The 22,506-nt window shown below is 40.7% G+C and overlaps 1 protein-coding gene and 1 non-coding gene across 2 annotated transcripts; one reads left to right on the forward strand and one right to left on the reverse strand.

The window, feature by feature from the left end:
* Positions 1-4,346, reverse strand: LOC111596305 (fez family zinc finger protein erm). The gene is made up of 2 exons (XM_023310464.2): positions 4,158-4,346; positions 1-2,361 (listed from the first exon to the last, which is right to left on the reverse strand). Exons 1-2 carry the CDS (start codon positions 4,167-4,169, stop codon positions 457-459), a joined length of 1,917 nt encoding a protein of 638 aa, XP_023166232.2. The 5' UTR covers positions 4,170-4,346; the 3' UTR covers positions 1-456.
* A 16,905-nt stretch (positions 4,347-21,251) lies between these two features.
* Trnar-ucu lies at positions 21,252-21,324 on the forward strand. The gene has a single exon. It is a non-coding gene; the product is annotated as a tRNA-Arg (tRNA).
* Positions 21,325-22,506: the final 1,182 nt, after the last annotated feature.

Below are 22,506 nucleotides of genomic sequence, written 5' to 3' on the forward strand. Positions count from 1 at the left end.
GATACCGGATCAACGTATCTGGAATGCTGAAGTAACTATTTACACTTTGTTGAATAAATAAAATCGACATTAATTCGCTTCTCAAATCACACATACTATATATATAGAGAGAGATATATATTATATATTCGTTAGCCTAAGGTGCGGTAGAAGAAAAGGTTTTCGAAGGATTCGAAAGTTTATTGCACAGGTTATGTTGAAACCATTTGGTGGGAGGCTAAGCATTTAGAATAGACCATTTAGAGCGCGCACAGCATTGCCCAGGGTCGTGCAGCTGCTCTCCGGCGTGACAGCATCATCGGAGGATGTGGCTGTGGCGGTGGCTGTGGCTGTGGCTGTGGCTGCCGCTGCTGCCGTTACAAACTGCAGTCAATCGATGAGCAAATCGTTGCCAGACTTGCTTTTCGTCATCGAGGTTGCCGTACAACTGGCCAGATTTTCGGCATAGTATCTCTGTCAAAATACCTTAGCTATGAATGGCACATTCTCAAGCGCAGCTGCCGTCAGACGTTGCTGCTGCTGCTGTTGTTGCTGGTGGTGCTGCTGCTGCTGCTGCTGCTGTGCGGGATGTGTTAGCTGCAGAAATGGCGAGCTGCCGGAGTAGTCGCCATGCAGGCCCACAGCTGGCGCCTGCAGATGGTGAAAGTGACTGGCCGTCGATGTCTCCTGGTAGGGCGCACGCGTCCAGGCGGAGTTGCTGGCCTCGCCACTGGACAGCGGCGGCGTGGTGACATTGATGGGCGGCGATAGACTGCCCGACGAGGAGTCCGGCGTCAGCTGGCTGGCTTGACTGTAGTTCGAGAGCGGCTCGCGACGCGTGTACTCGCGCCGGCGTTCGTATGCCGGTGGCAAGTCATCGTCCAGGCAGTCGCCGCCCAGCTCGTGCAGCTTGCGCATGTGCTTCTTGAGATCGAAGTTGCGGCAGAAGCCCTTGGCGCACACACGGCACGTATACGGCTTTTTGTCGTTGTGTGTGTGCATGTGGAAGGTGAGATTGTAGATCTGATGGAACGCCTTGTTGCAGATGTTGCACTTGTAGGCCTTCTCGCCGCTGTGGGTGAGCTTGTGGTTCTTGTAGTTGCCCTTCTGGTGGAAGCCCTTGCCGCAATACTCGCACACGAACGGCTTATAGCCGGCGTGGATGCGCGCATGGGTGTTCAGCGTGGAGCTGCGATTGAAGGCCTTGCCGCAGGTCTGGCACTTGTGCGGCTTCTCGGAGGTGTGTATGATCTTGTGGCGGCACAAGGTCGATGCCTGCCTAAATCCTTTGCCGCACACCTTGCAGACAAAGGGGCGGGCGCCCGTGTGCACTGGCATGTGCCTGGTTAGATTGTAGTGCGCATTGAAGACCTTGCCGCACTCCAGGCACGAGAACGTCTTCGGCTTGCCGCCATTGGCCGAGCCCGGGCTGCTGTCCTCCAATGAGCCGTGCGGCGATGGCGAGCGCGAACGCGCTACAGCAGCGGCCGGCGGCAATGGCAGTGGCAATGGCAATGTCAATGGCGGCGTTGTCACCTCGCCTGGCGGCGAACGCTTGCGCTTGAGATTCACGTGCTGCGAGGCATGTGGCGTACGCATGGGACTCTTCTCCAAGCTCTGCTGCGTTGCCAACGGCTGCGCGGACTGAGCCACGGCAGCAGCAGCAGCAGCGGCAGCCAACGGATGACCCAAGTTGCGACGCAGCGTCTGAGAATGATGCAGTGTGGCATTGAGTGAGGCTGTGAAGCTGCTGATGTGAGCAGCGCTGGCCAACGTCTGCTGCTGTGCGGTCAGCGCGGCATATTGAGCCGCGGCAGCAGCGCACATCAGCTGGTTGGGCGCATAGTAGAGCAGAGGATACTGCGAGAGCAGCTCCTGGTGCCGCGTGCTCACAAACTGTTGCACAGCGCTGGCTGAGGCTGAGGCTGAGGCTGAGGCCGAGGCAGAGGCAGAGGCCGAACCCGCAGCTGCGGCAGAGCACAAGCTCGAGCCGGGCACATATTTCTTAAAGGCCGAGTCGTAGTTGATGGCTGTCATGGCTGCTGGCTCCTCGTCGCCAGTCACCTCGATGAGGCTGCAGGAGCGCTCCGAGTCGGCATACGAGTCGCGCTGCTCCTCCTCAGGCAGCGGCTGCTCCTCCAGCTGTTGTTGCTGCTGCTGCTGCAGATGATGTTGCTGCTGCTGCTGTTGTTGTTGAGACGGCTGCTTATTGTCCGGCTCCATGATTTTGGCAATGGAAAACTTGAGTGGACACGAGCGCTTGGCATCGCTGCCAGCTGTTTGATTGCCATCGCTGGCGGCGGTTTCCATGACGGGACTCTTCGATGGCGGCATCATAGCGACAACACCCGATGGACTACACGGTTGCATGCCACGCGGACTCTGCAAAGATGCCAAAAAACAATAAAGGCTTACGGTTAGCGACGTGTACGCAAATAAGCAACGGGTTATCAATTATAATATCAAGCATACGCCCCGTTGCTGTGCAGTCAAGTGTAAATTATTTGTGGCAATACAAACAAACGCAGCGGAGACGCAGAGGCGTGGCCCTAACCCCATCACTTAGTCGACTCTAATTTTCTACGCTCTCCGCAAGCTTCTCCCAAGAGCTCACCGAGTCTTTGTGGCTGCCTAGTCAGCGGGTCGCAATTAAAACAAAACCGCAGCAATACACAAAAAATTATGCAAAAACATATTCTATAGAAGTTTTTAGCGGCTTATTGATTGTGGCTTTGATTCTTAACCCGTGCAGCCTTTAGCCACGCTCGACTAGCCACAAACAATCGCGTTGCAGCACAAATCATTGCAGCCCAACAAATGTATTCAAATATATATGGATATCAATCATAACACACACGTGATTCTCAGCATATTTTTTGGCGCGGGTCTTGTGCTGCTTTTATTTGCACCTCATTAAATTGTTTACACTTGGCTGCAAGTGTAAAGTCTACCAATCGCCATCTCCACGGCTGCTTCCTCAAGTGTTCATAATGCGCGACATCCGTTATGGAAACGGGTCTCGCCTCGGTCTCAGCTCTGCCTCGCTGGGCTGTCGTCTTTGGGCTCTGTGCCCGCTCCTTGCCAGGCGTCGATGCATGTGACTACATTTTTAATTAGCTTTATTTGACGCTTCAGTAAGTAGCTCGTATATGCCTGGCCCTCTCTTGGAGCTGCCTGCGTATACATATAGTGTGCTTCTATCAAGTGCTATTAATTCCATTAGGTCTGACCATATGAGGGCGTACGAAACTTTAGCCCTCAATTGCTTCTTGACACTTGCTTAATCCATACAGCTGTAGTGCGAAAATTAGTGGAAATATTTTAACAACTCAAGTACTCCAATAACTACTTGGTATTTGGGCACAGATATTTCCTATATGCGGGCTTATGCAAACATACTATTTCTTGAGTTTTATATGATCTATTAGCTATAGATTGCTTATGTAACTTGAACTTCAATTTATTTATTCATATTTTTCAATTTTCATATTTTATCCCATATCATTATTATCAATATAATTATATATTATAAATATATAATATTTATTATTAATAAAAAGCTTATAATTTGAATATTAAAAAATTTATGAAATGCAATATTTGGAATATATTTAAATATATAATTATAATAGAATATATTTAAAAAATAAATAAAATATTAATATATATATAAAATGGTCTGCGAAATGTTGAGTTCAATAATATAAAATTTAAATTTACATATCAAAAAAATATTTAAAAATATTCAAAATATTGCAAACATTTTCAGAGAAAATTCTTTAAATCTATTTTAGTATTAGCTTCAAATCAATTAGAAGCCTCACCTTTTTGGCATATGTTAATTCATATTAAGTTATGAATATTTAAATTATATTATATTTATTTATATATTATTATTTTATTTAAATTAAAAATTAAAAATATTATAAAATTAATTTTAATATTTTAATATTTATTATAAGTATTTCTAATATATAAATAAATATTTTTGATAAATATTTGTTGCAAAAAATAACTTTAAGATACATTTAAACTTAAATTTTTTTGTTTTGCAACTGAAATATTTTTTAGCATCACAATATATAATATTTATGCTTCTCTATCATTAGCAATTTATAATAAAATATATATATATATATATATATATATATATATGTATATATTGTTGAGGTACGTACAAAGTAAACCATATTTAGGCGCTGCCCAATCGTATCCAATTTGTGTGCGCTGCTTCGAAGTGGCACAAGGTAAGTGAAGGTAAATCAATTCGTATCACACGCACAATTATCAAATTTCGTATAAACTTTTCAATTCTTAGCTGCAGCTCTGTTCACTTGTCAATTAGTTAATATATTCGTTTCGTTTGCAGTTTCTTCTTTCTTTTTTTTCTTTTTTTGGCACTAACGCGATGATGAACGTTGTTGTTCCGCACAGACTCAGCGACCGAAGCGGAATGAAAGCAAACACAACGTCGTGTGGCCTTAAAAATAATGAAAAGGACTGCCCGGACGAGAAGGACTCACTGACTCAGTGTGACTCTGAGCTGAGCCTGTTAACTGAGCAAACGCATTGCCAGCGAGGGGTGCGGAAAAAACTACCCTTAAATTCTGTGCACTGTCTTTGGCTGATGTGTGCTGTGCGACAGAGACGGCCTGCTAGGACTGCCTGCCTACGGCTGGCCAGAAGGATGGAAGGAGGTAGTATGACGATAGGACAGGCAAAAGGACGTTCGCCAACATCATAATGACGTTCAGATTGGATGGGACAACAACAACAGCAGCTACGGCTACAGCAGCAGCAGCAGCATTGACGTTACTGTTGCGCTGTTAACGTCGACGCAGCAGCAGCAGCAGCAGCGACATCAACCGCTTTATGAATTTCACACAAAATGTCGAATTGGAATAATTTACCCAGAGCAAGCGCAGAGACCGCCCCTAAAAATATTATATATATATACAGACATGGCGCATAAGAGCGAGCGAGCGAGCACGATGTTGTGTGAGCGAGCGAGAGCGAGAGCGAGGCTGTCTTCTTAACGTCGAGTGTTGCCTTAGGTTACATCCACCCCAACTCTCGCACCTCTCTTTCTCTTCCTCTCTCTGTCTCTCTGTCTCTTGAGCTGGCCACGCAAAGTGGCAGCCAAAACTTGGCCGTATTCTGTTCACACTTGATTTAGGCTCCCCGCCCCCTGCTCTGCCCCTCCCTCAGGGCAGTTTCTGCAAGCATCTGCAAGAAGCGCAGCCAGACGACGAAATGGCAGCGCCTCTGGTCGCCCACTCGAAAGAGTTGACGTTGCCCTCTTTCACTTGTCCAACCAGCTCCATCTCTCTCGCTCTCTCACTCCCTCTCTGTCTGTCTGTCTGTCGCTCTATCTGCGATCCTCCAGTGTGCATGCCTTTGTTATGCATTTCAATTGCCGTTTGGCATTTCGTTTTATCAGCGTCTTTGTTTGCACATCTTTCACCTTTACTCTGACGCTGTATAATGGCAATGTCTACGGCTCCAGCTCCTGCTGCTCGCTGCACTCGAAATGGGTGGAGGCGAGGTGCACAGCTTCGCCTCGCTCTGACTTGGTAAATATAATCTTATATTCATTTTGATGATATCTCACAGCACGACGCGACATTCTTTGATTCTGTTTGCTCTTAGAGTTTTCTTCTCGTTGGCAGCGAAGTAGCATGACTGCGGCTACTGAAACTCTCGCTATTTCTGCTTGCCGCTGCAGTTGAGCAACTTGTACATCCAAAAGCACAACTCTTCAGGGATACCGGAAAGGCCAAACACAAAGGGAGACAGGGAGAGGAAGAGAGACTGAGACTCTATCAAGCAGCATAACGACAATGAGTCCGACCACACTCTGTTGCTTTATCATTTTAAACGACGGCAAATAGATGCAGATAGTCGCAGGAACTTACGATAAGCTGGCTATAATTGAGCTCACAAGGCAGACATATAGTATAGCATAGCATATGTAGTGTATACATATAGTATATGTATGGCTAAGAAGTTGAAGCTAGTAGAAGGTTTATAGATATATGTAAATATTTAATTATATTACCATGAGGACTTACAGCTCTTTGAGATAAGCCAAAACACGAATAAATAGTAAATATATATATTAGAAAATATATATATATATATATATATATATATATATATATAATATATATATATAGAATATATATTATATTTATTTATATATTATTATTTTATTTAAATTAAAAATTAAAAATATAAAATTAATTTTAATATTTTAATATTTATTATAAATATTTTTGATAAATATTTGTTGCAAAAAATATCTTTAAGATAAATTTAAACTTAAATTTTTTTGTTTTGCAACTGAAATATTTATATATATTATTTAATATATATATATATTAGAATATATAATATATATATTTATTTATTATATAGAATATAGATATGGCTTACAAGAAGCCAAAGACGACCGTATGTGTTGAAAGAATTAATATCTTTTGTCTAGTTACTTGTAGCCTACAGATAGCATCATCTTTGAATTCTAATGTTTCAGCATTTATAATATGTATCTAACATAAGAAAATAATTTTATTTCAGAGTCCTAGACCTACCCCACCGAAATAGATATATATAAATATGTATAGTACATTGGAGCCCAAGCCATCCGGTTACGTAATATTATTGTTAACAAATTTGTTTATTGTCTAGTATAAGACAGATTGCAAATAAAAACAGCAATTAAAAAAAAAATAAAATAAATATAAAAAACTTATAACTAGGTATACTTTCAAATTACCTATATATATATATATATATATAAAGACAAAATACGTATTGAGTTGTATTTGACTTTTGATGTGTAGGAATACATTTCTAATATAAGCGGCTCATTTTTCGTTATAAAGGAGAGTCACCAGTTGGACATAGTACCCCATAGTACCCCATAAGAGGTACTTCTAGTAGCCTATATATGCTATAAATATTTGGCCAAACAGAAAGTCTCTTTTAATAAGTATATCTATACGTATATCTCGTTCTATTTCAGAGCTTTTTATTTAATTGATAAATACATATCCCTATGGCTAAAAAGACGAGGCGTAAAAGACCTTTGCCTTAATGCATGACTCTGTAAATGAAACCCAACTAAGTGCAACTATCTCAAAGCCACTTAAAAGATCGCTTAATCACTTTTATTAGTTTTGCCTTTCTAATTACATTCAATTTAATTAAATGCCAAGTCAAAAGTCAACTAAGTTTTCCATATCTACTCTTAAGTATCACACATATTGCTGAGTATATTTTAGTCAACCGCCAAAGACTAACTTCTTTTGGAAGCTTTGCATTTATGTGAGCAATTTACTTAGTGCTCTTGCTGCCCTCGACCCTCCGCCCCCTCCTCTACTCGCAGCTGTGGCTCATCCTTCATGTCCTGCCGTTACGTTTCGCATTCAAAGTTAGCATTATCTGACTCTGCACGCCCATTTCATGTGTGTGTCCATGTGTGTGTCCATGTGTGTGTCCATGTGTGTGTCCATGTGTGTGTTTGTGTGTGTTTGTGTGTGTTTGTGTGTGTTTGTGTGTGTTTGTGTGTGTTTGTGTGTGTGTTTACGCCATGTTTGCACGGCCTTTGTGACCAGACGCAGGCCATTGCCGAGAGAGCCAAGCTGCAACATCAGAGCAGACTTAGAGCAATGGCTGTGCCACAGCTGGAGGAGCGGCAGCAGGCAATAAGCCCCATCATCTAGTCTTCCATGTGGCATTTTGTTGTGGCGCATGTGAATATTCAGTTTGTTTATTTTATTCTGTTTCTGTTGAAATTCGACTCGTCATTTTTTAGTGCAGCATTAAATGTGCAACTTTTTTTACCCTCTAACCCAAGTATAAAGCAGTGCGAAGGGTATGCAGGATTAGAGCAAATGCATCTGAGCATAAACAATCTAATCATGTCGAAGCGTTTTCTGTGTGAATGAGCAAGCTATCTGAACTGAGAATCTGCTGCTTGAAATATAACTTATTTTATGCTTAATATTTTCAGTTTTTTTTTTATTACAATTGAAATCTTGATTCGCATTTTAGTGAGATAAATCATACAGTCACTGATAAATCACTTATTTTTTTTTGATTTTACGTTCTTTCAAAAGTCATTGCAAAAATATCTTTCTTAAAGTCAACTTATATATACATTATTTTACAATTATTATTTTATATTAATAATCGAACTATTTAGCTACATATTTATTAACTTGACTTCTACATTTTATTGCTAAAATATGCTGGCATTTCATATGTGAAAATATGCAATAAATTTGATAAGGCCAAACTAATTATTACCAAACAGCTCTACTATCTCTACTATCTATCTATAGATTTCCATCTATCTGTATAGATCTATCTCTATCCATCTATAGATCTAATGGTTCTGGTAATAGTTTAATAACAGAGGCCAAATTTTGAATGGGTTTAATAAACTTCAGTAAACTAGAATTGATCTATACTTCTACTGGCATTAAGTAGCCCAGAGAGAGGCATTTATGTAATGAAGTGAGCGAGGTAGAGGTGGGTGCAGGGCAGCTCACCAGCTCTACACCTCTACACCTTTACCTAGGGGTAGGACAGCTCGCTTCAAGTAATTCTGAATAAGCAAAAATCAATTAATAAAAAATTGAATAAGAGTTTGGTAGGAAAGAACTTATATATTTAGATGCCCAACTGAATTTTTGCAAAAAAAAATTATTGAATTAATTTTAAAGAAGCTAAAAAATAATTTTATATCTAAATATTTTAATTTTTCTAAGTGAAGCTCTTAAATAAAAACAGATAACAAACTACTGAAGCAGAGATGGAAGTTTTCCAGGCAATTGCACAGAGACTTGGACATGTAAAAGTATTTGAAACTGGTTAAGACTATCAACAAAACGAGCTAAACGATTCGAGTCTTTTATGTTTATCGCTAATTATCTCGAGATAAGCAGCCCGCCTATATACATTTGTATATTCATGTATTGGCAAATGGAACTTCTGCACTCATGCACTGCTATTCATTTCGTATATAATTTGTGGGTGTTGTGAAGAATTAACCTCTTAATGAACTAATTTACTAAAGATTAAGACAGCAAACAAAAGGCGACCACAGCTAATTGTGTGTCAGACGAGGAGTAGGAAAAGAGGAGAGGAAACGACACAGTAGCTGCCAGGCAGACAGATGAGAGCAAGCACACAAGGCTGAGTCAAATGGACGAGTAGGAGCTGCGATCCGAGATAGGAGACAAGCAAATTGCGAGGCGGTTAATCTATTTAAACGCGCCAAATACACGCGACACAATGGGAGAATCGGACTAGAGAACCATGAAGATGCATCGTTCGAGTGCACAGATTTAGGGATAGAGCGGATCATAGACCCAAATACAGAGATCCAGGCAGAGCGAAGCAGAGAAACAAAGGCGAAGAACTCGTCTAATTGCGCTCGTATGAGGCGGATGAAGGAACCAAAGGCCGCTACGAACCTGCCGCGCATGCGCAAAAGCCGATTGTTTCTACCGAGAGCCGCAGCAGCAGCAACGTCTGGCCGACAATCATCCCTTAATCTGTGTCGGTAATCGCCAAATCGCCTACAAAGAGCGGGCGAAATCTTTTTGAACTTTTACAAGCGAAAAGAAGGTTAGCAAAATATTATTATAAACCTACGTGTTTCGCTTTACTCTTGAATGAACTCAAAACATTTCAATCGTCGTAATGCCCCGTGTTCCCATTCCCATTCCCATTCCCATTCCCATTCCCACTCCCTCTGTTGCCTGTTGCTAATATAGCGATTTGCAGGATTACATCAATTGTGAAATTGGTCAAACACCACAATTGTTTCCATTTTGCAAATGCGGATGGATATTTGTTGCCCGGACACAGAGACGCCCACGCCACTTATGAACAGCCAACCAACGGTCCAGCAGTCCGGCAGTCCGGCAGTCCGAGCAGCTGTTGAGTTTCCCTTGAGTATGGTCGCCTGGCCAATGGATCCTGTGGGTCAGCAGCTCTTCTGCTTCCATTCACACTGCCCGCTCTTATACAATGCCGCGTAATCGCCCTGGCTTACTGCAGATTATGCAAGTAACTTGGTCGATAGGAAATATCTCATTGTTCGCGCATCTCCTTTGATTTTGAGTAATTTTCATTGGAATTACACATGCATGCCATACAGACTCTCCACATTCGCATATGCCAATCTCTGCTGCAAGGTGTAAATCTTCAATTTTAAGGTTAATTTCTGGTCGACCTGAGCCTGCCTAAGGTGCGAGCTGCAAATCGTTTTACTGGCTTAGTATTGCAGCAGTAAATTAGATCTTATACTAATATATGTTCTATTTGAAAATTTATATCTTTATTGTATTTAGATTTATGTGTTTTTTTAAGGCTATGACTTCCTTTAATGTACTTTTTTTATATTATTTTTGAAATTTCCTTTTCTTTTCAACAGCGCTTTAAAATATGCCAGCATATGAGCAGTATTAGCTCTTGTTTATGCTTTTTGATTGTAGTCTCATTTCTGATATATATTTTTACCTGCCCATATAAAGCCTTTGAGGCCTTTGAGGCCTTTGCCTCATTCTGCGCATTCTCTCTTTACTTTAGCTTTAGTGTACTTGGGCGCAAAGTTATATTAACTAAAAGTCACTTCAGCTCTTTGGAAGCTTTCCAGCTTCTTTTTATAGTTTCGAAGCCTTCAATCAAATTGCTTTTACAATTAGAAAAAATATGATTTTATATGATCTGATGCTCAAAAGATTTTGAATTGCCTGAACACACTGCAAATTGTTATACAAGCTGGAATGACTTTTTTCAAATGTGTGTAACAGGCAGAAGGAGGCGTGGCAGAGCTCAGCAAGTAAATATATTATAGATCAGCACGACCAGCTAAGTCCTTCTAGCGAACTTGTATACCCATGCCTCCACTTTGTTGAGCAGTGTAATTGATTCACTCCTCAATGAAGTTCCATCAATGAGCACATATTTTTTAGTTAACCGACAAAACTTTCTCGTGCTCAACTTCAATGATAAACTAACTGTATCATAATAGTTTTATGCTTAGATTATATTATTAATGTGTAAACATCTAGTTTTATAATACATACATAAATCAATTTGTTAATTGAGTTTCTGTAGCTCTGTTAACTTTAGTTATATCAGCTATATCCACGACGTTTCTAGCTCGTAAGGCAAACACAGATCCTGGACCACTTGAGCAGCGCTTCTAACATGATTCTTTATTTTATTCATTTATGAACTGAGGCCTGGAAATCTGTTGTCAACCAATCAGTAGCGCGTTTGGCAACCTGTTGACCGCGCTAATCGCATTAATTGCTGCAAATCTTGTGCAGCTTCTGCTGGTGAGTGCGAGCGCCACTCGCACTTCACAGGCAGCTAAAAAATGAGAGGCCATTGGAATAGTATTTAATTGACAGTAATAGGCTTAAGGCGCATTAGCATAATTTCGAAAATTGGGACAATGACGTCGCGTGACCAGAAACTTATGGAAATGTTCAGTTTAAAGGTAGAGAAAATGATTGAACTCGAGCTTAAAGGGTTGCTGGCTGATAACGATTTGTCAACCCTCGGTCATTTCTTAGAGTGAAAGAGCGGGCAGAGTGGGTGGGTGGCTGGGTTGCTGGGTGGCTGCGAGTTTTTTTGTAGTGTTTTGTTTGAAAAGTACTTGTTTAATCGGTTTGTTTGTGACATTTCTATTGCTAACCCTGCGCTGGGGTCTTTGTTTACTTAGTGGTAGACTTGACACGCGTTCGGCGCACTGCTGGCCACCCAACCACCCAACCACCCAACCACCCAGCCGAAAGGCTCTGCCAACAATCCGCAGAGCACATCCACCCAGTCAACAGTCGAAAGAGTTCTCGGTTAGTAGGTGTGTCTGTTTGTGGGTTTTTACTGCTCATCGCCGACGCCATCATCACAACTGGCACACACAGAGGAAAAGTTTGCTCTGTTCTCTTTTTGGCTGGCAGCGGGGGCGTTGCTTAAGTGCTGCCAAACAAAAAGAACACATTTACTGGGGTACATTCACGTCCCTCGACTTCACCCAGTGTCGAATATGCTGCGAGTGTGAATTGTAATTACAGTGAAATCAGCTTTTGGCACTTGTTCAGATTCTTCCGCTGGCTTCTGGGGTTGGCTTGCACACAGCAGCCGAAGGGGCGGAGGCCGGCTCGAGCTATGCTTTGTTTGACACTGGGTCCTTTTGGGCAGAGGCGTTTCTGTTAAGAAATCGCACACATGACGCGTGATTTATTTTTTCCTAATTGGCTTTCCGGCGTATTTTGGCATTTATTCGCCCATCTCTCTCGGCCGCCCGCCCCCTGTCATATTCTCATGGTGCATTCATTTGTGACAGCAACTCTTGATTTGATGTGCCAACTCTTAGCATCCTGCGGTCACACAGGGGGCGTTCGTGCTCGCTGTTCTGGTAGGCGTTGCCGGAAATTGTGGCTTAGCGAGCCAAATTAATCGTTTGACACCACTCAACGAAAATATTTTCACAAACAACAAATTATTGGCGAAATTGAAGTTGAGCGGGTAGAAGATTCAGACCGCAGCAATTCCGATGAATTCTTAATACGATTTGTGTATGAAACAGCCAGTTAAAGACAATCTGGGATGTGACTGAGCCACGACAACAAATCCATGCATTAATTATGCTACTTAAGTAGTTGAGCTGAGTTGAGTTCAATTCACATGGCAAGCTGCACGAAACTGAACCTCATTAGTTTCGTATTTAAATAAATAAATAAAATAAATATTTATATTTCGTGGCACAATGCAAGGAAACTAACTTGAAAGAGCCAAATGCATTTGACAAAAGATTTGATACACTTCCATTGGCTCCAGTTCCATTTGGCACAGCTTTAATATTATTTATAAATAATTTATATTTATAATAGCATAATATGAAAGACTATAGTATTTTTTTAATTTGCCACGCCTCTATTGATCTCTTTAAACAAACCGTTTGTCACTTAACCAAAGGCAGCTACAAAACTGTCCTAGAAATGTTCAATGCCCCAAATGCTTACAGCTCTATAAGCTCCATTTTTATATATTTATATATTTATTTATAAGTGTCCATGATCAATGTGAATATAAATTTAAAACACCGAGTCTCTAGCTTAAACGAGAAGAGTAAATATTAAGTTCAGTACAGAACATTGACAGAGGTCATTGACAAATGAGTTTGATATCTGTCTCTTGCTTAAGGATAATAAAATATTAAATTCCACGTTTCAAAATATGTCATAGTCGCCCCTGGCTGCACTCGGAAATATCAAGTCTCTAGCTGCTATGGCAATAAAATGCATTGAGCTCATGTGCAACAGACGGAAAGACAACCAGACGCAGCGTGCACAATGGCATTGTTCACTTCATGAACGGGCATAAAAATTAAATTGAATTAGGCACAATAAAAATAATGAAATAAGAATCAAGAGAAAAAAGTTTTCCATGTGCAGGGAAATAAAACAAAACACAGTCAAATGACAAAAGCTTAAAAGCTGGCAATATAAATCTAAAAATATATATAAAAAATATATATAAAAAATATATATAAAAAATATATATAAAAATATTTATAAATATATGAAAACATGTATAAAGACATAAGTAAGCTGAGAATACTTGTAGGAATATATATGTATATATCTATGTCAGATATGCCAACCCAATATGCTCGTGTGTGCAGAGTAACCGACGTTCAGCTGTTTCTATATATTTCTCTTATATCTTTCAACCCCTTCCCACTACTTCCAATAGCTGCGCTTAACATTCCTTTGACTGATATTCGACTATGAATTAATATCATTTTCTTTTATTTAATATTTCAGCCAGGATATTGTCTATGCCAGTCAGCAGTCCCGAGGCTAGGCAAGTGTTTACCCTTTCATAATTTAACCAAAATATTTAAGGCAAATATTTAATAAGCTGTGCCTGCATTTGGGCTCAATTAAGCAACTAATCAGGGCAACCTCTAGATCTAATCCTTTTGTCAAAATATGCCCAATCCCATCATTGACCTGCCAAGCAGTCACAATAGGCGAGCAACCGACTGATCCCACTGCTTCCTCTCCTCGTTTAGGTAGCGCGAATGGGTGTCGGTGCGGATCAAAAAACATTTTAACAATTGGACACAAGTGCAGCCTGACAGAAGTATTTTGACAGGTCTCAGGGCAGTGGGTAAGTAGCGAGAAAGAGAGTTTGGCAACTATTTCAGCTGATCTTGATTGCAGTCTCTGCGGCAGTTTGCAAATCTTTCGCACATTGTGCAACTGCTGACATTGGCCATTCGCTCTGTTAGCTGCGGCTGACCAACAGCTGCGGTTTATGCCGCACGAAATCCGACAATGCCTGAACATCTCATTATCCTGTTTCCAGGGCGAGCTCTTGTAATTGAAAAGATAAGTATTTATAATGAGATTATGGAAAATTATCAATTTATGTCTAACTTTCAGCTGCAATTTTTAGGACTGCAGACGCCTTAGATTGCATTGGATAGGCGAAGTTTGCTACGCTTTCAACTCTAGCCTAAGTTTCTATAACTATTCAAAGGTTTCTCTCTTTCTATAATAAAATTCTGGCTTTTCAGATTATTTTTAGCTACTATGAAGGAGATGAACTGCCAAAGATTGGTGGTAAACCAATTGCCAAAGCTTTGAATATTATTTTCTGTCTATTTGAATTTATATCCTCATCTTATCTCTGACTTCTTTTTCTCTAATTTAAGTTTATTTATTTAGTTGCAGCGTATTGTCTTAGACTCTATAGCGCATTTAGCTCTAAGCCTTATAAAATGAGAGGGCAGATAGGCCAATAATTCTGCGCTTATTGCTACTATCTGAACTAGTTCTAAGATTATCTAGAGGATGCAATCTCTTAAGTGAAGACGAAGGCGAAGGCCTATTGTAGTTTATAGCCGGATTGCTTGCGAGATGGTTAGGATGCGCTGCAAGTCTGTTCGCGTACCTTGAACCATGCCGCCCAATGAATTCAGCGACTGTGGGAATTGCTAAATTCCTATGTAAGACTGAGTTTCTTACAAGCCTCCAGTCCATCTACGTAGCGCTTTATTCTGCAGGATTTGCATTTTGTTCCTTGAAGTCCTCTGACTACTTTCCCAAGTGATGTATAGAAGTAGTAATAAAGTTAGTAACAAACAAACTATTTGCCAAATTGTACTCTCAACAAAGGTCTTCCGCTAAGACGAGACTGAAGTCGCCCTAGCCATATGGTCCACTTGGGACATTTCCCACTTTCAGCTTATTTACATTATAAAATCTATCTCTCTCTCTATCTCTCTATCCTTTTAACCACTGTTAACTTCAGCTCAAGTCAATGTCCAAGTGCCACCAAAACGTGTCATCAACAGGCCAATAATAACTACTTAAACATCATTGCTGCACAAATGCTGCTGCCGGCCAACAATGCTCGAGGAGACATGACCGGAAATAAGTAAAAGCCAATAAATCAGCCACAGAATAAATACGACCAGTACTTGAACACCATGAAAAAGGACAAGTAAGCGTGCGCTAGTGGGGTGTGCACGACTAGCAGATACCTGATAGAGCAGATAGATGAATAGGCCAACATCAACTGGACTGCTGTGGAGTCACAGTGGAGTCTGCTTGCTTTAAGCTGAGCTCTGGCTTAAAGCAAGCTTCTTCTAAGACTAGCAGTTGACTCAATAGATAATAAAATTAATATTAATAGTTTATAGTTTATATCCCTTAAGTAATGCATATTAACATCATCACATGTTCTTCTTCTCTCTCCACGCAGCCAGTCCTGTGTACAGGGTATCTTTTGAGGCATTCTGTAAATAGCAATCGAAAGGATACACTTTTTGAAGACAGACTAAAACAAACAACAAGCAAACATAGAGAACACGGAAGCTATAGACAATAACCAACCCAGTTTTTAGAGGCTGGTAGCTGGCTACCGGAAGATGAGCTAATGGGACGCGTGCCGGCAGCGTCGTTCAATTTGTTGCAATTATAATTGTATTGGCTGTCTGGTTGGCGTTTGGGTCGCGTGTCGCGTGTCGCATATTTATTGGGTAGGCGAATGTCATAATGTTGCGTAATACGCTTAACCGCAGTTAACTTGCGAGGGTTCGGCAATTTGGTCTGAGAACTGAGCACACTAAATGGGAACAAATTGTTGTCCTCGGGCTCCCGACTGAAATGTCGACACGCGTTTTTTTACCGGCTTAGAGCGTTTGACTTGTCCTGTTTGCAGGTTGTTAAGCACTCTCAACCCTTGCGTGAGCCATTTGTCACCCGGAAGCGTTAATATAGCTGCTGTTGCGTTTTATAACCGGAAATAGAGCGACAAGCGGCACAATTTTCCACCAACACGTCGAGTTCAGTGTTTCTGACATGCCACCCGCCTATCTCTTTATTAGCCCTATGCTAAGCAGCTTGAAAGTGTGGGAGAAAAACGCATTGGCCTTGATAACCAGCCGAGAAACGAGGGCGCAAGCAAAGGGGGCGTGTGAACAGCTAATTTGTTTATGTTAGTGCGGACTATATTATTAAGAGAAGTGTTTGTTTCAGATTAGAAATGTGACAACATTCAATTGGAATATTATCATGAATATTATCATTCTTAAGCTGATCATATTTGGTATATAAGACTAGGATATAGCACAACTTGCACTACCATAGCACTTAGCTAGATAATTAGTTTGTGAGGCTCTTCTAAGCTTAAATCTCATTACCTTTCTAGCTTTCTAGTAGGGAGAGAAAGAGAAATGGAGAGTAATAGAGAGATGAAGAGAGTGTGAGAGAGATGGATGGAAAGATGAAAGATTGTGCGAGAAGGACAGAAAAATGGTGAGAGCAATGGATATCTCTCTCCATTTTTCTGTCTTCTAGCACAATCTTTCATCTTTCCATCCATCTCTCTCACTCTCTCTTCATCTGTCTATTACATTCCATTTCTCATTCTCCCTCTTACTCTATCCATATCTCTTACTCTGCTCTCTCCAACTCTCTCTGTGTCTATCTCTCTCCCTCTAGCGTTCACTCCCTCTTGTTATATCTAACTTAATCTTCCTCTCCCTTTCTCTCACTCTATCCTTCGCTCCATCTTTCTCTTTCTCTCTCTCTCTATCTCTCTCTCCATATTTCTCTCTCTATCTCTCTATCTCCATTTTTCTCTCTCTATCTCTCACTTTCTCTCTCTCACTCTATCCTTATCTTTCTCTGTTTCTCTCTCTCTGTCTCACTCTCTCTCTCTATCTCTCTCTCTCTCTCTCTCTCTCTCTCTCTCTCTCTCTCTCTCTCCATCTTTCTCTCTCTCTCTCTCTCCATCTTTCTCTCTCTATCTCTCAGTTACTCTATCTTTCTCTCTCTCACTCTATATTTTACACTTTCCTTATCTTTCTCTGTTTCTCTCTCTCTCTGTTTCTCTCTCTCTCTCTGTTTCTCTCTCTCTCTCTCTCTCTCCATCTTTCTCTCTCTATTTTTGCTCTATCTTTCTCTCTCTCACTCTATATTTCACTCTATCCTTATCTTTCTCTGTTTCTCTCTCTCTCTGTCTCGCTCTCTCCCTTCCTCTCTCTCACTCTCCCTCTCTCTCACCTTGCTTTCACCACTTCAATTCTAGAAGTCAATTAGTGTAAGCAACACTCAGCCTCCAGTCTGCATTCGCATATGTTTTCGCTTCTTGGAATTACAACTAAACTGCAGCTGAAGTAAGGCAAAAGCTGGCACGAGTCAAAGGTGTAATATGAAGTGGGGGAAACAGGATTGACAAACAATTAATGAGCAGTTGTTAGGTTTTTTCTTCTTTTTTCAATGGATAGACTCAAACAGAGAGAGAGAGAAGGTTAGAGACAAAGAGCCACTGACAGCTGGAATACAAAAGAGTGAAGAGCGAAGAGTGAAGTGAAGCCAATGGCAGGACATCAAGATGCGAGCACAAAGGCAAAGCAAGCACAAGCACAAGCACAAGCATATGCATTAAATTGAATGTGGAGCGAAGCGAAACAAACGAAAGCATAAAATTTCGCTTTCAATTACATAGGAAGGAGCGAATAATTGTGTTTTGTTGCTCGCTTGTGGAATATAATTAACCGGAAGCCGAAACACGCGCCAGACGTACCAGAAACCGCCAAATGAATCCAGAAACCGAGTATCTGTGCCCAAGGATCGCGTGTCAACAACCGTGGAACTATGCGAGCCTTAGCCTTTGGGAGGATGGAAAAAAGCATTTCCGCTGCCGAAAGCGAAATGAAAAAGCAGCGCTGAGTGAAATCAAATGTCAGGCAGAGAGCCGAGCACTAACGCCCAACAGAGCCAACCGGTTTGATCATCATGATCAACATTGAGTAAGCTGTAAACAAGTACCACATTTGATGCGTCTTGCCCACTTAAGGAGCTGCCCCAGCAGCGGCAGCAGCGGCAGCAGCTGCGCCTCTGCCAAAATCACAAATCTCAGCCAACAATTGTTCCTTCGCGCACATTGCTTCCTGTCTTGAGCATTGTACGATCCGCCACCGGAAGGATCAACAGCAGCCGCAGCGCAAGCAAAGTCTACGAGGCACGAGGGTAACGTGGCCTTGCCCTGCCTCCTGTTCTCTTGGAGGCGTTTGTGAGGTGAGCTGCGTGTCGCATATGTAGCAATTAGATTGCCTGATGTTGGAACATGTGCAAAAGGAATGTTGCTTGAACGCGTGCCGCGATTGTGTCGCAGAGGGAGTTTCTTGAAGAGGCGTTACGACTGCTGCATAACATTTCCATAAGGCACTTCCGAGCATCAACTGATCTCAACTGGAGTACAGAGTGCAAAGCAGCTGCAACTGAGTAAATTTGGCATTTGCCTTTCTGATCAAACGTGTTTTAGACAGGATGTTAAAGAGAATAACAGTTAACTGCAGCTGTACTTGGACATATAGTTAACTGTATATATAAAGACTACCCAAGAAGAGCTGCAGCTTATCTTATCTACAGGTATATCAGATACCTTCCAAAGTTCTTTAGTTTTTTCATTTTTTTTTATTATATAAATATTATATAAAATTTATAATATATAAAATATTGAACTTTCTTATTTAAATCAATTTAGACTTTATGCTTCGTCTCTTCCTGCCTATAAATATATAGTTCAACATTTTCTATTTCTATCTTTCAGCTACTCGAATCTTACGCTTTGCCTCACTCCAGCTAAAGGAGCTGCCATTAACAGATGCCAAATGCACATGCTTAACATTCCCATTAGAGAGAGAGGGAGGGAGAGCAGTTGGGAGTTGGAGACGAGGCTAATTGACCGGGCGACTACTTCAATGCTCAATGAACACAAACAACAATGGAGCAGGCGAAGCTAAAGCTCAGACTCAAACTCGAACTCAAACTGCAAGTCAAAGTCATGGCAACAGGAGCAATAAAATTTAATATCCGTTTCGAGTGTGCGATTTGCCTGTGGAGCAGAAAAAAGCGAATAGAAATGTTTGCATAATCAGCCCGGACACTGGCTGTTGGCGTAGGTATAGATACGACAAGGACTTCCAGCAATAAAAAAAACGTCGGAAGGAATAGATAAATCACGCGTCGGCCAAGTGAGAAAACTCCCCGAAACGACAAAAAAGCGGCGAGCGGGCGGCCTTAAGCTCTCTCACTCTCTCTCTTTAAAAGCCAGCAGCGTCAGATAACGATAAGAACTTGAGCTGCGGGCGTTTTCACCTTTCGACGAAAACTCTATTAGACAAGAACTTGACCAGAAGTTTGGAGTTTCCAGTTTCGCGTCGAGCTCCGATTTGATTAATTCGTTAACAAACTGAAAGTAGCAACAGCCACAACACAACAACAAGCGCTGAATAATTGCCGCAAGTCACGTAAGCCGTATAATTCTATATGTGTATATATATCGGCGAGCAACCCCGATTCCAACTAGCCCTGGCTACCCATTCGAGTGCCAAAAAGCGCATGAAGATCTTAGCTCCGATAAGGGCAAACGCAAAATGCAAATGTTAATGAAAACGAGAATCGGGCAAATTGAGCACTTGAATGCCCCGTCGGATACGGGGCCGCATTCCATACTGTCAAGGGTGTGATACGTACACTGTGAGAAAAACTCCAGCTATAAGTTGCTGAAGGAAGTATATTTCTTACGTGATTTTAATTGTAGCTTTAATTGTCCTGAATACGGAATATTTATACTTTATTCAACTGCATGTTGTCCATACACTGAGCGAAAAAAGGCGAGTCTTATAAAGACTATTGTTTTACCTGATTTCTGTCTAACAAATAAATAATATAATAAATAAAAATAATGGTATAATATGAAATGGAATGGAATGGAATAAAATGAAATGGAATGGAATGTATAGAAATGGAACGAAATAGAAGGAAATGGAAGGGAAAGAAATTAAATGGATCGGAATGGAGTGCAATTGAATGGAATGCAAAGCAATGGTATGAAACGGAATGGAATGGAATGGAACGGAATGGAATGGAATGGAACGGAATGGAAAGCAAAGCAATGGTATGAAACGGAATGGAATGGAATGGAACGGAAAGGAATGGAACGGAATGGAACGGAATGGAATAATTGTTTAAATACACTAAGAGAAAAATGAAATAAAGCTTAAATTTAAGAGGACTTGATAAAAACTTTTCATGAAAAATAAGTTGTTTAAATATATATAATATATAGCTTTAAGGCGAGGCTTTAAATTGGGCTAAGTTTAATTTTGCTCGCACAAATTTTAATGCCAGATAAAATATTCCCACTTGACTTAAGTGTTACCCGTATACCCATAGGTTCTTTAGCAAGCTGCAACAATTCTAGGCAGCATATATGTATGTAGCTTCGACAATTTTTTCTCAGTGTAGTTAGTAAGCCTTTGGTGACATCATTCGCAAACAAATATCAAAAGTTTTTATCGATTTAGCCAATGCAAATGCAGCACATATTTATGCTTTCGAGACACACACAGATTTATAAAGATATATACATATATATATATATAGTATTTTTATCTGTAGAGCACACTGAGTAGGTGAACCACCGAATTTTCGGTTCTATAAATAAAATACGAATATTTAAATAGCTGTTTTCTTGGCCGCATTGAAAACTGTTTGTTTTCCAAATGTTTTTTGTGTACAAACAAGTGTTTCAGGCTTCCCTCTCATTTTCTTGTGTTTGTTTTATGTTTTTGTCTTTTTGTGTAAGCTATTTGGTGTTGTATAATTATTTTGGTGATGTTGCATATTAATAGGTGTTAGGAACTCCAACAATAGTTCGACCCTTTAGCGCAGTGGATAGCGCGTTGGACTTCTAATCCAAAGGTCGCGGGTTCGATTCCCGCAAGGGTTGCATAGTTACTTTTTTACAATTTTTTCAATAATTTCATCATCCATAGACGCTGCATCACAATAATTTATAAGCTGTACTAGAGTATAGACAGCGAAGTATTATTATATTAAATGGATCATTTTTGATATTTTATTTTAACTTGTTCAGTGAAATATGAGCAGTTACTTTGTACTCTCTTTGTTTATTGATTCACTTGAACTTATATATATTTAGCTATTTGGCGGTTTACGAAACATTAGTTCAATTGTTGTTCCTAACCGTAGAATGAACTGAATAACTAGCCAATTCTCTCTTTAAAAACACTCAAGTAATGATTAGAAGTTTAAATAAAGACACTTTAAGCTACCCAAACCCCACAATGCACTCAGGTGAGCATTGAACTCAGTTTGCAATTGAAATTAATAATTATAACATTATGCGTAAGCAAATCATTTATAATGCATGCAAGAAAAGTGTAAAGCTCATTAAACTGAACAAACACTCAACCAATCAGAATCGTTCAAGATGTTAATGGGAAATTTGAAAAGCTCAAACAGAAGAGAAAAGTATGAGTAATAGATGCCCGTTGCTGCTGCTGCTGCTGCTGCTGCTTAGAAAACGCTAAGCAAACTATTTGCTTAACGCAAATACCATGAATTAAGTATCTTTGCAGAATACAAAATCTCAGTACACAAACCCCCGAAGGACCCAGAACAAAACTCGCTCAGATCAAGCGTAAATTGCAACAGCTGTCAAGTGGTCGCTGAGCGGCGGTTTTTCCATATCTGTTAAATACACAGCCAAACTAACAGCCTATTAAATTGTTTACATGCCCAGCACAAATATTGACAAAGATGCGCTCCATAACGCGGGGTTGTTTTCTTTCTCTCTCCCTTCACTTACATGCTAAATGCTTGCTTACATCTGTATGTACTCCACTCTTGCACACATACTCTTATACAATATGCAATTACTGGCCGATAAACCTAACGGTAGCAATTTGTTGTCGCTCGCCAAATGATCAGCGGCACACGCGAATTGCGCATATCCCAACACGCTACACAAATCAAATGAGCCGCTGAGCCGGTGAGCCGCTGCCGACGCCATTTTGTTTGCCTTCAAATGTGCAACACTGCATGAAGAAGCACTACATAGTTGATGAATAACAAGTAGAAGAAGAACAACAAGAAGTAGACGTAGAAG

Source organism: Drosophila hydei, unplaced genomic scaffold (assembly GCF_003285905.1).
Source record: "Drosophila hydei strain 15085-1641.00,03,60 unplaced genomic scaffold, DhydRS2 tig00008116-arrow-pilon, whole genome shotgun sequence".
Taxonomy (NCBI): domain Eukaryota; kingdom Metazoa; phylum Arthropoda; class Insecta; order Diptera; family Drosophilidae; genus Drosophila; species Drosophila hydei.